General features: G+C 37.8%; 2 protein-coding genes across 4 annotated transcripts in view; one reads left to right on the forward strand and one right to left on the reverse strand.

Moving 5' to 3' along the window:
• LOC122411472 (flocculation protein FLO11-like) overlaps positions 1 to 7,983 on the forward strand; it is a 40,479-nt gene extending 32,496 nt beyond the window's left edge. Inside the window, exons 4-8 of one of the 3 annotated variants that reach the window (XR_006261155.1) lie at positions 2,780 to 2,841; positions 2,946 to 3,078; positions 3,345 to 3,456; positions 3,764 to 3,940; positions 4,021 to 7,983. Coding sequence is in view for 2 of the 3 variants with exons in the window: in XM_043420279.1 (XP_043276214.1) it covers positions 2,780 to 2,841; positions 2,946 to 3,078; positions 3,345 to 3,456; positions 3,764 to 3,874 (418 nt within the window). In the remaining variant the exon portion in view is untranslated. Of the gene's footprint in view, positions 1 to 2,779; positions 2,842 to 2,945; positions 3,079 to 3,344; positions 3,457 to 3,763 lie in introns of all 3 variants that reach the window. The other 2 variants (XM_043420279.1, XM_043420280.1) reach the window with 2 other exon arrangements.
• A 427-nt stretch (positions 7,984 to 8,410) lies between these two features.
• LOC122411467 (uncharacterized) lies at positions 8,411 to 15,212 on the reverse strand. Its single transcript, XM_043420263.1, has 14 exons — positions 15,053 to 15,212; positions 14,829 to 14,905; positions 14,505 to 14,643; positions 14,219 to 14,396; positions 14,035 to 14,157; positions 13,701 to 13,946; positions 10,846 to 13,560; positions 10,654 to 10,771; positions 10,313 to 10,523; positions 9,896 to 10,079; positions 9,619 to 9,771; positions 9,254 to 9,406; positions 9,086 to 9,178; positions 8,411 to 8,979 (listed from the first exon to the last, which is right to left on the reverse strand). The coding sequence occupies exons 1-14, from the start codon at positions 15,080 to 15,082 to the stop codon at positions 8,774 to 8,776; spliced, it is 4,626 nt and encodes a 1,541-aa protein (XP_043276198.1). The 5' UTR covers positions 15,083 to 15,212; the 3' UTR covers positions 8,411 to 8,773.
• Positions 15,213 to 16,301: the final 1,089 nt, after the last annotated feature.

The following is a 16,301-nucleotide window of genomic DNA, read 5'->3' on the forward strand; positions in this document are numbered from 1 at the left end:
TGATTCGCTTCGAACAGTTGGATCAATACTACCCCACTGATTTTCCTCTATTAACGAATCTTTCGACCGAAATAATCGCGCGCGAGACCCCTTTTTTTCATTATATCATTATACATTTGATGAAATTGAAATAAATGCTGCTGTACCCGAAACGATTCAAATTTATAAGAGTTTCGATAAAATGAATAATTATACTTAAAAATCCGAGTATTTATCATTTTATTCGATCGAGCTATTATAAATTTTTTCTTCGCTCGTACACTTGATTGGTATAGAGTGTAACCACCGTATCGCTCTCATTACCATGCCTCTCGATGTTTTTTTTCTTCGTTTTCTTCGTGAGTTGGTCGTCGATGCGAGACGGAAAAAATGTTGGGCCTCCCTCGAAGTTTCGCGCGTTCACGAGAAAGCAAATACCGTGGGAAATGAGAAGCTCCAGCGAACACACAGATCACTCTCTATATATGTATATAATCCAAGTTCAAAAGCTCTCCGCGCTCCTTTATAAATCGATCACTCGCCCCGCAACCACTCTCCTCCCTCTTCATCGCTTTCTTCTTCATTTTAACTTTTACACTCTTCCGACTCTCGCTCTCGATTATTATTCACCCGCCGTCGCGCCGCGCGACTTTTTTATGTTATCCCTTGTTTTAATATAGATCTTCGCATTGTTCCCATATACCTTTGCGCCGCCATCCATTTACTCATTCTACCAAATGTATTTTCTTCGTTAACGTAACCTCATCCCCTCAATTTCATTATTTTCTAAACCTTGGAAATCTATGTTTCCAGCAATAATAGCCGAGATTAACTATAGAAGAATAATTATTGATTTTTATTTTCTTGAGTCGATTTTCAAGATTCGTCGCACTTTGTGATTGCTCTATTTTTGTGAAAATAAGCTTGAAAGCGAGGGCAAAATTAACAAGTTGAACACGAAGAGGAGTATAGAAAGTAGTCCAGAAAAAAAAAAAAAAAAAAAAGAAAAAAAAAAGAGGGGCGTCGATTCGGCTTTGTTCCGCGTGAATAGGAATTCTGCATGATGGAAAATGAAACGCTTTGGTGTACACAAAACAACCCCCTATACCGCCCCTCCTCCGGGTTGGTCTTTAATATAGGCAATGCGCGATGAATCGTGGACTGCACGCAGAGTTCCCTCTTGTGCATAATCACCAACGACTGCGCGTTTCGTGCATGTGAAAAAGCAAAACTTGAAAACCACCCTCGTCGTCGCACCTCGGTTCCTCGAGAGATCCCTGCCAGCTCGACGAATTTCCTTGGCTCCTCATAATCCTCGTTTTTACTGGACCGACACGTTCTCTTCTACGAATTCCTCGCGTCGCATCTCTTGCTCTCTATCCGTCTCGCTCTCGCCGTTTTCTACACGCCATTTTTTATGTATATACAACGACACGATAGTAGCTTTTACCAGACCTTTTTTTCCCCCCACATTATTTGTTTATTCTGCTCCGTTATTATACTATATTGATTCTTCGTATTTCTCATAATTCGAGCTTGATGCTTTTTTTTTTCATACCATCAACTATGCTCACACAGAAACTACAATGCGAAACGGCACTCCGAAATTCGTCGTGGAGTGTGAGTAAGAAAATAATATGACGATGGACCGGGGCGGACGATAATCCAAAGATTAATCGAAAATTACCGATACGACTAAGCTAATACACGATCGACTAATAAGCAATATTATTTTTTTTTTCTCCCTGCTTAGGTAGTAGACGAGAGCAATCGGTGGTATCTCTTTGAGCGTTGGCGTTCCACTTATCTCCTTTCCTCGCTCTCATTACCGGCCCCGATCTTACTTACGAAACCATTCGTACATACGGACGTTCAGCGCTTTTAAATATCACACGTATATATAGCCCCGTTTGCCCCAGGAGTACGTAATAATAAATAATAATCCGTAGCGGCGAGAAACTGCAATTAATTTTGATAAGATCGATCGAGCGCAGCGAATAATAACTTGATCTCTTCATTGTTGTATGCGTAAACGATGCGTTGTTTCGTCCATGAATATTAAACCCGTTATTTGTGCTTCCCGAAGAACATCCTTCCCGTGACTGCGACGATAAAATCATTTTTCTCATATATACGATATTGCGCGAGGATAATAATTTTATCGATAAATCGAGGAATGTTACACCCCCGCTGATCCATCGCTATTAGTAAATTCCATTGGTTCGTCAATATCGTCCGCGACTCCATTCCCAAAATCTTGTGACGTTGATGACGATGATGATGGACCGACCCGTGATAGCCAGCTACCAATCCGTTATACTTCTCTCATGTAAAAACAAATTCTCATATACCTGTTCGTACGTCCAATAATAAAATAAAAGCGGACTGCAAATGAAACATTTTTTTTTCTCTCTTACTTTTTTAATTGTTCTTCATTATTTTTTCGTCGAGCATTCTATCTGCACGCTACCTGAGCAGACTCTCTCTCTCTCTCTCTCTCTCTCTCTCTCTCTCTCTCTCGTGGGATTTCACAGCTCATTTCCGGCCCCATTGCCCAGCACGAACTATCGGGCTTAATGACAACGAAAATGAGCCAACTCTTGATGATTATTCATGTTGATAAAAAAAAAGCCAAGCACAAGTATAAACACAAGTATCACTCGAGTCGGAGTGAGAATAGATATTATTTTTTACTCTTTTGAAATGGAATAGATATTATTATAGCATATATAGCATTTCTTTTTTTTTTTACGCTATCGAATTCGTAGTCACGTAAATTTTTTTGTTTCTCATGTTTCAGATGCGCCAATGGATTCATAGGACAGAGGTGCGAGTTCAAAGACTTGGATGGTTCCTATTTGCGTAAGTATATCATTTTCGTTGAAAAAACGATTTTTACGAGAGATGAGAAAGTATAATAGGGGAGAATAAAAAAAGAGAAAAATAAGTTTTATCAATTGTTTCAGCTTCCAGACAACGGGTAATGCTGGAGACGGCCAGCATAGCCGGTGGTGCCACGATAGCAGTATTCCTCGTCGTTATTATCTGTATAGCAGCTTACATACATTGTAAACGCAAGCAGAAAGAATTGCGTACGAGGTAAATACATAATCGATATCTATGGGTTCCCGATTCCTCGGATTTCAAACGTTTTACAAAATAAATCTAACGTATGCCAATTCGATTAAATAAATGGGGAAACAACAAAAAGGGAATTAGTGTTTTTTAACGTTCTCAACTGGTATTATATTTGATGATGGTATATTAAGTACTGGCCGCGAAAGCGCGTACTAATGTATGTACGTAGCGAACAACCGAGCGATCATAATGACTAACGTAACGTTGCTCTCTGCGTCGTTTCCCAGCAGTACCTGCGTCGATACGGTGGATGGTCCTGGCCGAGATCCGGAGCTGAGGCCGTTCAGCAACCGCAGCCGCTCCCTAATGATCTTCATGGCCAAGAATCCAAACGGCTCGGTAAGTTTCCCGCAGTCACGCGAATGTACCTCCCCCCCCCTGAGCTTCCCCTCCCTCCGACACTGCGACATTTTTAATCGCATGTACCGGCGTATTTTTACCAATCGGTTATTATGAAATTCAATCATTGCTCGTGACAATTCCCCCAGTTATTATTTCATTTCGGTAGAAGCAGGACAATCGATCGGAAACGAAAATAATAAAACGAACAATATTAGCGACGTTTTGGGGATGGTACGAGCACTGCTGATCCGCGTAAATCAATCCAATTCGCGTTGTTAACTATTCTATTTCGTTCTCGTTGTAGATGCGTCCATCTATCGAGCAAACACGAATGCCTGGATGGTGCGACTATTCGCAGACGGAGACGGCGAGGATGGCTTCCGTAAACGAGGAAAAACGAGGCTCGAGCCAGTGAAAGTAGAGAATTCGAGGAGAGCGCGACATCAGGGCTGAGATGGAGCAAGAAAGAGCGAAAACAGAAGTAAGCAAAGCCGTGCGAGAACAAATTAAGAATAAAGTGCGAGAAAAATTCACCCTTTCGTCGTATTCTTCGTCCGAAAGGAGAATGAAGGAAAAAGGAAACACAACGTAAGGGGGGAGAAGGAGGAGGAAAAAACAAGAAAAGGGAACGTCTCGACGAATAACAACCTCAAAGGACAAGCAGCAAGCTCCGACCGACAGAAATAACTATCGAATTATTTGTAGCGGAGTGGGGAATTAAAACTGCGTTATACATTTGTGGACCGAATTCGAAACGCAAATCAAAAGAGAAAAAATAATAGCATTTAAATTTTCTAACATTTTTCGCTAAAGTTAGCGCGTGTTCGCACGCCCAGTTTCGAATTACGAAGGAAAAAAAAACGAAAACAATCCTCGATATATTCCGCGTTCATCGCACATCTTCGTTTTTCTTGTGTTTTTTCTTTATCATTTTTTAAATTGAATTTTTCTACTAGAGTATCGTCGAGACATTCCCGATTCGACATTTTGCCGGATCTCCGTCCAGTCGAGCACGACCTCGGTTTTCGTTTTCGTGTTTTTTTTTTGTTTTTTAATTCCATCAACTTTGAATGATCGACAGAAAATGTTTGTAATAATTCCTTCGTCGTAAGTTCATGATCTTCCACACGATTGAGCTTGTTATGAAAAAAAAAAAGAAAAAAAAAAAAGGAGAGAAAAGTAATTTTTTCTACCATCGGGGTTACGAGTTTTACTGAAAACAAAATCCGTGAGTTTTGTTCCGAATTTTCGTAAGTTTGCGATTCCCAATGTGCTTGCTCGTTTAAGCGAATATTTTTCGCGCTATCACGTTTTTTCTCCCCTCTTTTCCTTTTGATGGCAATGGTCGTAAGTATAGTTGGCCAACTAATAAATTTAGCCAATCATTCGAGCCGAGCATGAATTTTTTTCAATCAAATAATAGATCGAAAATTGTATTGCTCTCGACTTGTCGCGACCGTTATAGTGGCGCATAAGGAAAATGAGGAACAAAGAAAATTGAAAAAATTATAGTCGAAAATATGAAAACTTATCTCGCGTGTAAATATCAAAAGTTGCATGTTTAGCGAGGATCAAGTTCGGACGTGTCGGACGATGAATAAAATATAATTCACGAGTTCGAGAATGAAAGAAGAAGAATTTAAAAGACGACACACGAATTAGTATTCATCGATGATTTGTACATTATGTAGATACTCGTATGAAAAATGACCTTCCGAGCGATTTAATCATCGCGATGCTTGCTTAAATTTTCCTTTCTGACGTTTGAGACATCGAATTGAAACCAATGAAAGAACAACCCATCTAATGAAAAAAAAAAAAAAAAAAAAAAAAAAAAACAAACAGAAACACAGAAGGCTTTAATAGCTTATTAAAGGTTCTGGAACTGATTCTGCTGCGTCAGAACGAGTTGTTCCTTACCTCCCGTTTCGTACTCTCTTTAGTCCCAGTATTCCGACACTCGGGAGACCATTCGCGCTCCCGTAGATCAACAGGCAAGTTTGATTTACGGTGCGATCTTAATTAATCGCAATGATATATATACTTCCACATATAATCGAGTCTCGATTATGTAAGGATTTGTAAACTCAAAAGATTCGAAAAAACATTAAAACCCATCGCATTATTTGAATTGAATGCCCATTAATGGAATAAAAAAGTAATAAAAATAAAATCATTAAGGAAGCGTAACGTATGAAGGGAGAATCTATAGATAATCCGTTTAGTGGACGAGAGGTGCAGGACGAAACGACACAAGGCGGAAAAAAAAGAAGCGAGAGAGAGCGAGAATTTTCTAGCATAATATAATTTAATTATTCATCATACTTTATATATTGTACTTGGTTCCTAATTTATTATTCTCATTATTATCTATTATTATTCTCATCATCTATCTATCTATTATTATTACTATTACTATTATTATTATTATTATCTATTATCGATTATTACCATTATTAATCGCAGAGCCGAGAGGGAGGGGGCGTTGAAAAAGAACAAACCGATAATTCCATATGAACGTATCAATTAACGATTAGTCCGTGTGTGTTTGAGAGAGCGAGAGAAGGTGCACACTTCGATTTTATTCGGTTATGGGTATTCACAAATTATCGGGAGAAAAAGAACAAATTAAATAAATTACTTAATCTTGGTATCGCTCTGACGCCTGAATTATCAAAGAATTGCCTTTAATAAAAATTACCACCGCGGGATCGGTTTGATAATCAACGGCTTTACCAGTTATCATCGATTATCGTACAAATTAATGAGGAGGATAATGAAAAATAATTTAAAAGAATTAGAAAAAAGCAGGAATTAAGCATACAATTTTCATGATAATAGTTAACTTTCGTTCCTAAGAGATCTTGACACATAATCTTTATTCGCCACGAAAAAAAGCGCGCTAATGATTGTGAAAAACGAGACTAAAAAACGTTTATCGACGTAGAAATGTTGCCTTCAATCCGTACTCCCAACAACACTCTGCTCGCGTGGAAATTAAGCTTCAACGTGCGATAGGAAAGCGAATAATATACATCATATAAAATTGATAATAGATACAAACAAAGAGTAACGAACGAAAAATAACTGTATTTGGTTATGATCGCCTAAGATGAAGATAAAAATCATACCCACTCACAAATGAATACTGTACACGTCTGTGTTGTGTAACTCACGATCAGCGAAACTATAATTTTGAACAGACAAAAAAACGAACTAACGAATAAATTCCACATTCTTCCCAACCTTCGTTCCTTTTCTCCTCGTTCAGTACTAACAAAACAATAGAAAACAAACGTAAAATTGTAAACCCGACCGACTTGTAATAATATTGTTTGTAGACAATGGTGGCATTTTTAGTACATCAGACAGCGCCGTGTAATTGAGAGCTAACGAATTGAGATAACAATGCTTCGATATTGCGAACTTTCGATCGTCGATTTTTCTAAACGGTCGGAAATTAACTTAATTCGAATGTTATTAATTCAGGAAAGGAAATAAAAAAAAATTATGCGAGGCGTGTCTGTCTATCGGGTGATGAAATCGGGTATCCGATTGTCTCTGATTTCGGAAGATTCAAGAAAGACGAACGAGTTTTCCATCGTTCTCGAATCCCAGTTATAATAGTAATAATAAAAAATCACCTTATCGTTGTGATTATTTTCTGTTGATTTCCGAATATTCTCTTAGTTTGTTAAAGAAAATAGCGTTAGCAATAATGAAAAGAAGAAAAATTAAATATAAACGTGGAAAGAACCTCTCGTCATTCTCGCAATATCGTCGCCTTGAAATCTTAGTCGAAATTTAAAAAATGAAAAAGAAAACAAAAATTTTTTGAAAATTGTAAAATTTGTAACTGCGAAAGTAACGCGAGCGCTTTATGACCGGCGGATGGTAGGTACCCCGTCCGACATATACACCAAATCCGTACTTGCGGTATGCTGTCCGTTGCAAATGTACCAAAGAGACACGTCATTGAACTGATGAAATAAATAAATTGAAAAAAAAAAATGAAAAAAAAAAAAAAACAATAAACCATCGAACAACGACGACGATCGAGAAGCGTTATATCCGCCAGTTCGTATCATCCAGAATAACGAGATTGCCATGTGTAACCACGGGATACAAGGTGGATGATATCGTGTGTAAAAAAACATTTGGAAAGTGGAATTACCGGAATAACTTGGCTGGAAAAATTAATCGGAAGTCAACTCTCGCTCGAAATACTCGTTTTTGCAGGAGTAAAAAAATGTTACTCTTTCATTCCCAACATTTTCTCGTTATTTTATTTTCTTATCAATAATGCTGGAACAAACATTTTTTTTTTTTTTTTTTTTTTTTTTTTCGTAACAAGTATAAAATATTTTCTTATCGATAATTTTTTCAAGTTGCGATTCTCCCTCTTGCTAATGCTATACTTTTACGAATGCTTCACGTCGAAAAAGAAAAAAAAAACAAACTAATGTGAATTCTCAAGGGGTATATACGAAGGAAGTTGGATATAAATAATACAATTTTCGAAGATTGATGGTAATTATTTAATTAAAATAATTTCAAATGGTTCTCGTTTGGTAGGTTAGCCATTTGACGAGAATTCTTTTTTCTCGACGATGTTCTCCAACCGGGAAATGGGAATTACCGGAACTATCGGACTCACCGTGCCTTCTCGTCTATCCAATTATATATTTATGCCTTCGTTATTTCCTTTCGCCTCATTCCTCGATAATAAAGTGTCTGGAATCGCCGACAACATCACTCGCGGTATGATCGAGCTGCTCATAGCCACACTCTTACACGCGTGGAACTTTGCCCGGGGTGCAATAGACTGTAAAGCTCATGAATATTTAACCGAGTCGAACATCCATCTTTCTTCCATTTGTATGCTTCGGTCTTCTACATCCCTGGAGAAGAATCTACTTCTCCATCACGCTTCTGTGCTTCCCTCGATATCTTTGGAATGCCCGGCTCTTCTTTTTTTTTTTTCTGGCTTTCCTACGTCAGTCTTAAATTCTCATCAGAGAGCCTGACCTCAAACGAGTTTTATTATTTCTTACGTTCTGCCAATTAACTCATTCGACTGGTTGACTCGTTTATGATCTTCTCTCTCAAAATTAGACAAATTTTTTCAATTACCTTCGCGCTATTATACAGAACGGTGTCATATTCCTTAATTACTTTAATCAAAAGTCAATTGTCAATCTTGTTTGACAAGTATTGCTCTAATATACGTTGTCATGTTTAAACGATCGCTCGGTAGTTTTCGCTTCTGCAGTTCGTAATTTCCTCAACATCTGCGCTGCAATTATTTCATGTTCTATTTTGATTTGCGATTCTTCCAGTTTTCCCACCAATCCAAAGATTTCACTTTAAAGAAAGTCTCCAATTGCTCCATCGTCCCGGTCTGTATACTTTCTGCCGGTTTCCATTTTAATACTGTATCGGCTATCCGCTTAAAATGTGACGTGTGACGTGCAAGACTCAACAATGCCCCAACGATTCCTTCCTCCTTACGTGGTGAACCTGCTCGCAAAACACAATTGACATAATCACGTACAATCGTAATTTTTTTTTGTTCCTGTCCACCAATACGGGAATGAGATTTTTTTTAATTATTACTACATAATACCTCGCGCGGATTCCAACATTTTGCATAGTTTTTCAACGATTGTTGCCACTGTCTTGTCTTCGTCATCGATAGGAAATGTACGTAAAATGAAACCTTGAAATAATTTTTTCCACGTGATTGACTCGCTCAAGTTTAAAGATGAATTTTCGAAAAAATCAACCAACATACCAAGTAACGTTATGATGTTCGAAATCCATGGACAATCGTCGTCCTCTATCAACTCGATTAAACCTCCATGGACTATGTGTTTGTGAGTCCAAACTGTGCCTTGGCGTTTTGCAATCAGCAAAATTGTCACTTCTAAATCTTTGGTATACTCTTCTGTGAAAAATAACGATGTTAGAACTAACTACCATTGACGAATTGTTCAAGTACTTATATATCCACCAACCATTCGATATGAATTCGAATGCAACATAACAATTTTGAGGATTCGTCACAAAAGTATGTATGCGAAAACTCATTGGAGAAAACGTGCGAGTGAAAATTTGTTTTTAGAAATCCATTTTCTTGCTAAACGTTGACAAACTTACTGGTCAATTGGCTAATTAGCTCCCTTATCAATTGTGTTGGCTGTTGATCATTTTCCGGATACCTGTAATAATCTCTGAATAGCCTTTTGATCCCCATCGCTTTGGGACTTTGAATCTGTCTTATAAGATGAACCAAACAATTCAAAATTACGTCTGAAATCATAACGCAGTTATCGCAATTGTAGTGTTTGTTTTTTATTTTTTTCATATCGGTTAAATTTCAATAATAAAAAGAATACTTCGGAAATAAATCAATGAGAAAAATTGAATTTCTCACCCGATCGCGCATTGTGCATTGGAAAAACTTCTGGCCAAATTGAGAGTGCAACATGAATTGCGTTTGGTGCTAGCCTACCAAGAAAGTAAAGAGCGTCACACAGCATTATCCTCACGCTTTCTCTGTCCTTTTTTAGTCGCGCCATTACCGTCAACATACGAGTTAAATACTCGACGACTGAAAGCTGGAAAATAATGAGAAATAATAAATATTGTTCTTATCATTGTACCGAAGTCACGAATAGAGATATTGAGATTGTAATAATATAAAAATTCACTAATTGTTTTGAAACTTGAATATTGCGTAATCTCAATTACGATGAAAATATTTGAAAAATGATGAGACTTCCTCTCATTTAATGACAAATATTCTGGTAAGCAGAAATGGTAAAGCGAATAAAATAGACTGATACGGTACCTGAGTCACGTAACCGAGTCTGAATAGATTAAAACTGATACCGGCACGAATGAGTTCGAAGATGCCGGACATGCTTGAGTCCCGTTCCAAGACATTGATCAGCGCAGCGATCCGCTGTTGCGTTTTCGTCATCACCGGAGCCGGTGGTGTGTGAGTACGATCCAACGTCTCGCCTAAGCCTGCCCTTTCAACCAAAACATCAACAATGCACCTGCAACAATTACATTTTCTCATGAGCTTTTGTGTATCATCCACAATTCATTCGTTTGAGAATTTATTCAAAAGCGTTTTATTACTTATTTGCTTAAATTACGAGTCACCGAAAAATATTGAAGACTCACTTGGCTACTGTTCGTTGACTCGGCACTTGGCAAAGCTTCGTTACAACGCTAGTGTGAATAACGCTCGACCATTCCTCACTTCCAACCAAATTGTTGAGTTCGGTTCTCACAGTTTTTTCTAATTGTTCGAGAAGCCAATTGTATTATTCATCTTTGTAAATATCTTTGTAAACATTCATGTATGTATCTTACCAGCATCGGCATGTAATTTAGTAGCCGCCGCTTTTCGAACTACTTTTGTGTTGGTGGGCTTATTTTTTTTCAGAATTCCGAGTTGACGGGTGAGAAGAGTTTCGAGATTGCGAATTCCTCGACAATTGGAAACGAGCCCAGCTCTATCGGAGCTATCGCTATCCAGAATAGTGATATTTCGTTGATCCTTTTGTTCAACAACAATTGATTTCACAGGACTAAACAAGACCCTCCTCGTTCTAAGATCTTTCACGATAGGTTGCGGCGATGTGGTTACATTTTTCGAGAGTAATTTTTCCTGCTTGATTGTCGCCGTCGTGTCGGATTCATTGAAAAATAATTTTTGGTCGGAGGAAATATTGATTTCTCCGTCATTGCATTCAAATTTATCGAACAAAGCCGTATCGTATTTTATAAGTTTTCTCGTTTCAATGTTTGGCTGTAAAAATGGAATGTCATCGCTCGATATCGTATCTGGGAGAACTGCATTCTCATAAACAGACTCATGCTGAATATGCTCCTTCGGCGATATCGTTGAATCGGAGTAAGAATTTGAAGTATTTAATATTTTCGGGCCCTCGGGTGACGCCGGCGATTCGTCGATAGATTTTATACAAGTTTCTACTTGTGGCTTAAGAAGATCAGCTTTCCTTATTTCCACCGAGCTTGGCTCTAGATCGAAAAATTCTTTGGGTGCTTGTTCAATATTTATCATCTCGTTTTCAGGCATTTCGTTGGAATGATTTTTTAATAACTTCTCATCGTCTTTTTCGCGCGTTTCTTTATCTTCGCACCAATTTGAGCCGGCAAAAGTGTTATCATTAAATATTTCAGCTGTTTCCGGAATCGCTGCATCATCGAATGCTTTCTCGGCGAATGTTTCGGCTTTGCCAATCTTTTCCATTATTGAAAAAGGCGTTTTTGTACAAGACTCGTTTTTTTCTTGGAAAATCGAACTGCAATCCTCCAATATTTCACTGCATCCTCCAAGCTGGCTCAAGTCTTTAGTTAATGGAGTTTCAAGTCTTGTCAAAGTATCCTCTGGTTTTTCTACTATCAATGGAGAAACATTTTTCGATTTATTGGGGGAACGACGAGTTCCTTGTATCTCCGATACTCCATCCAAGTTTTGGCGCTTTTCAATTTCGATTCGCCGGTCATTTACAAGATCGACACGAGTCTCTTGCATACAATCGTGGTGTTCAATGCTCAACGATCTCTTGGGCACATGAGCAATTCGTTGCCTCTTAGCGGCAATTTCAATAGAGGATTCTTTTGTTGATGCATTTTGGTATTTTTCGTTTTCGCATTTGTCGCATGCCTCATCCGTTTTAAGGGGAATAGTCGCGGTAGAGATGCTATCGTCGATGTTTGCAGATGATCTAGAAACGGGATTCGTTGTGTTCTTCTTGAGGTTTCGTAATTTGTACAATAACTTTTTTTTTACTGATCGATTGCCTCTCGTCGGTGAGTCACATCTTTTTCGTTTCCTCGTATTTTTTTCTTCCAACGGTTGCAAACAAGATCTTTCCCCGTCGGTTATATCGTCGTCGAACACTTTTGATTTCAGATTTCGGTTTTTCCATGGTGAAGAATATATTGGAACACTGGAATCCAAATCGCTGTCATTATCGTTCGCATCAACGTCGATATCGGAATTTTTTTCTTCTTCCCTTGATTGGGAATCATCTCTGGAAGCATTACTCCCCGAACACAAAATTGATCTGTCTACTCTCGAAACCGAAATCGGTCGACGTTTCGAAGCTTTGGATTGGCCGATATTTGAATTTTTCGAGGGTGTGTTTGTGTTTGTGTTTGTGTCGCACAAAGATTCATCGGGGTTGAGGTTTCGATCGACAAAAATTGATGTCTCTTTCACTGGCGTACTTGTTATCTTCCCTTCGATTTCACGAGAACGAAGACTTTTCTCTTGAATTCTCGAACTGATTCGTCTTGAAGAATTTTTTGATTGTATCGTATTAGTGACAATTTTCTCCTCAACCGGTTCCTCTTCGATGGAGGCGTCGTTGAACGACTCTCTTAATTTTGAATCACTATTTTTACTACGACTCTTCAATTTCATAAAATTTTTAGAAACTGATTCGTTGGGGATCCTTTCCATTTCATCTGTCGGGGGCGATTCTTCAACAAAATCGTTAGTCGACTTCAATCGCAAAAGATGGCCAACCTCGCTATTGCATTCCATTTTTTTCCCACAATCGTCGTCAGACTCCACATCCCAATTCGAGCTGCTCACACATTTTTTTATTCTCGTTTTCATGGATACCTTCATTTTTCCTTTACTAAAATTGAGTGATTTCTTCTTATCGGCCCAACCCCGTTTCCGTGATTTTTTCGGCCTCGGTAATTTTTCATTAGCCGAGTTCATCACGCGATTCATGATTTCTATTAAGAAATCCGTTTGAACGTCCGAGAATATCGGTAGCATTACATCCCCACGATTAGATCTGCGCATCGAGTAGCGATTCATCTGATAAGGATGTGCATAACAATTACCACACGGTTGCTGTTTACTTTCTGCACAACTTTGCTTAGTTTTCTTTTTTATTTTGCGTTCTAACGTCGATAATTTTTGCTTCAAGCTCTCTATTTCCGGGGTTACTAAATCGATCACCGATTTCTGCACTTCGTTTTGCTCGATCGGTTCTAATGGTTCGACGAAAATATTTGAAGAAGCCTCGCAATTCGTTAATTCTGCAAGGGAAGAATATCATGTATTTTTTGTCTCATTACTGTCGTTTTAAACGAATGTTATTATGATAAATTGTGAATTCGAAGTATAAATTAGTTTTATTAACGTTACTATCAAATTTTTATGAATTTTTTATTCTCACTCTGGTCGAAGGGTGTCGGAGGCGACAAAATTTTGCTGAGCATCGGCGGATGATAGGTCATCATTTTACAAAATTTCTCAATGTCCGGCTTAGTCAAAGATTGACAATTGTCACAAAATATGGGGTACGGATTGTCCTTTATATGATAGAATTCATCTGTCATTGTCGATTTCTCAGTCATTGACACCTTCATCTCAATTGATCGACCTATCTCTTGTACCGTATTAGTTCCAACATCGGCTGTTTCTACAATCCATCATCAAATATCAATTAAACAAAAAAAGCAGAAAATAGATTTTTATTGGAGACTGTCAATTGGAAATATTTTCTTTACCGATTCCAATAAGTTGGTTTCTGGTCAATGACTTCCTTTTCGATGACTTCAAACTTTTTTCCGAATCAATTGATTGAGACTTTTTTAATTTTTTCAATTCGTACTCCAAACCTTTTATTTTCTCTGTAAATTATTTCAAATCTTTCAAATGGGAACTAATACTGCATCGATATTAATTTTTTACCTTTCAACGAGGATTTCGTTATATCAGCTTCGATCGTCATTCCCGAGTGACTGTTCTCCAGCTCCTTTACTTTGCATATCAACTGATCAACATGGCACTTGTCACTAGCTATTTTAACCTCTTGTTCAGCTATTTTCTGCTCCAATTCCTGACAGCTTGTTTTCTGATTTGATACTTGCTAATTTAAAGACAAGACATTTCAATTTTTTTTCCTCAATTTCATCATTTTTGATTTTGTACTTTAGAATGATTTCAAAATGTATAGAAAAAAGATAATGAAACATACCGACTCCAATTTCGTAATCTTAGATACTTGAGAATTGTTCTCTTTCTGAAATTTCACTGCTTCCTCTTGAGCCATACACAAATCTCCCTTCAATCGATCGCATTCCTTCATTATGTTGTTGTACTGTAGAATCAGGTCGCTACAAAAATCATTGTAAAAAACAATTGCACATCATTTTGCGTAAATATGGAAATTCCAATGTATCGTGTAAGAGAAGGATCAAAAACAACACTAAAGTAGAAAAATGTTACTGTTAATTGAAAAATCTGCGAATCAATCTCGTACAGGGTATAGAATAAAAATATAAAAATTGGATAAACTTACTGAGAGCGGAACATTTTTGTTTTCATCAAAAGAATCGATTCCTTAGCTTTATCGGTCATTCTGCCACTGTTGTCATCCTATATTTTTGTGAAAAAATAAAAGAATATCACCACCACACCGCGTTTATCCAACGATTCTAACCTAAAAAAGGTCTGACGTTGTCCGCGACCAGCTCGAATATATGTCGAAGGAAATGTTGATCCAAATAATATTTCGTCACTTACATGGAATTCCAAATCTTTTCTAAAATCCATGGTGATGCCCAACTGAATCGTTGTTTCCGTTATAAATCTAGATCATTGTAAATTCTGAGTATAACTACAACAAAATATAACAATTGTTTGTATCATGGGAGAGCAGTGTGAGTGAGTGTGTGCGGTACCGCGCTCTGCCTGCGCACGTTACCCTTATACAGCTTATAACATTCTACCTTACCGATCGTACCGATGTATATTATTTACAATAATTATATATATTGTATATTTATATGCGAATAAATACGAAAATACGGGAGCCGCCGCATATGTATGAAGCAACGACGCCCTGGCTGATCGCGGTACCATAAAATTTCGGTATCCGGTATATCGTTTGGTACTTTTTTTTTCCGAAACTTTTGGATATGACTATACCGATTCGGAACCCACGCAGCTTTGGTATATAGACACGAAACAGAATCGATACGCAAAGATCAGCGCGCTGCTGCATGTAAAATCCGGAAAAAACAAATTCATTCGAGGAAGACTCGAACACGGGGCCATCGGAGTTCGAGTCAAGTATTAATTATTTTTTTCGACTTTTACAAGCAACAACGCTGGTTTTTGCGTGGGTTCCGAATCGGTAGTCATACCGTAAAGTTTCGGTATCGATACCGAAATATTTCGGTTAAAAATGTATCAAACGATACGGTATCGCGCGCGATCAGCCAGGGCGGGATATTTCAACGTCTGCTTCCTGGTTTCCTGTCCTTCCTGATGATTCTCATGCGTATTTAAATATAGATAATGATTTTACTTTTGATTATTATTATGAAACGCGCGAGCAACCTGATTGAACCGTTGACGAAAATAAAGATGTATAGCCGCATATATAGTGGCGGGATGCTGCGTAAAGTTCTCCGACGCCAATCTTCGCGTCAAAGTTTCGAAAGATGAAGAGAGCAAGATCTCCAATTCAATAAACGTTGACACTTGGAAACTTTATTCAGTTTTCCCCCACATTATAGCAATTTAATATTGAGTCTCTGTTTACAGATACGGTATCGCGCGTGAATCGTTCAGAGTGATCTATATATACTCATATTGTAACCCCCCATGTATTGGCTATGTCGACTAAATTCTTGCGTATTATCCAGATTTTTATGCGGTCGCTCATTGTTGAACGGTGTAACGTATCAAAATATCATTCGTTGGTTAATTAAATATGATTAATAATTTTCTCGAAAAAAAAAAAAAAAAAAATTCAGAAACAATCTCT

The sequence above is a fragment of the Venturia canescens genome, chromosome 5, assembly GCF_019457755.1.
Source record: "Venturia canescens isolate UGA chromosome 5, ASM1945775v1, whole genome shotgun sequence".
Classification (NCBI taxonomy): domain Eukaryota; kingdom Metazoa; phylum Arthropoda; class Insecta; order Hymenoptera; family Ichneumonidae; genus Venturia; species Venturia canescens.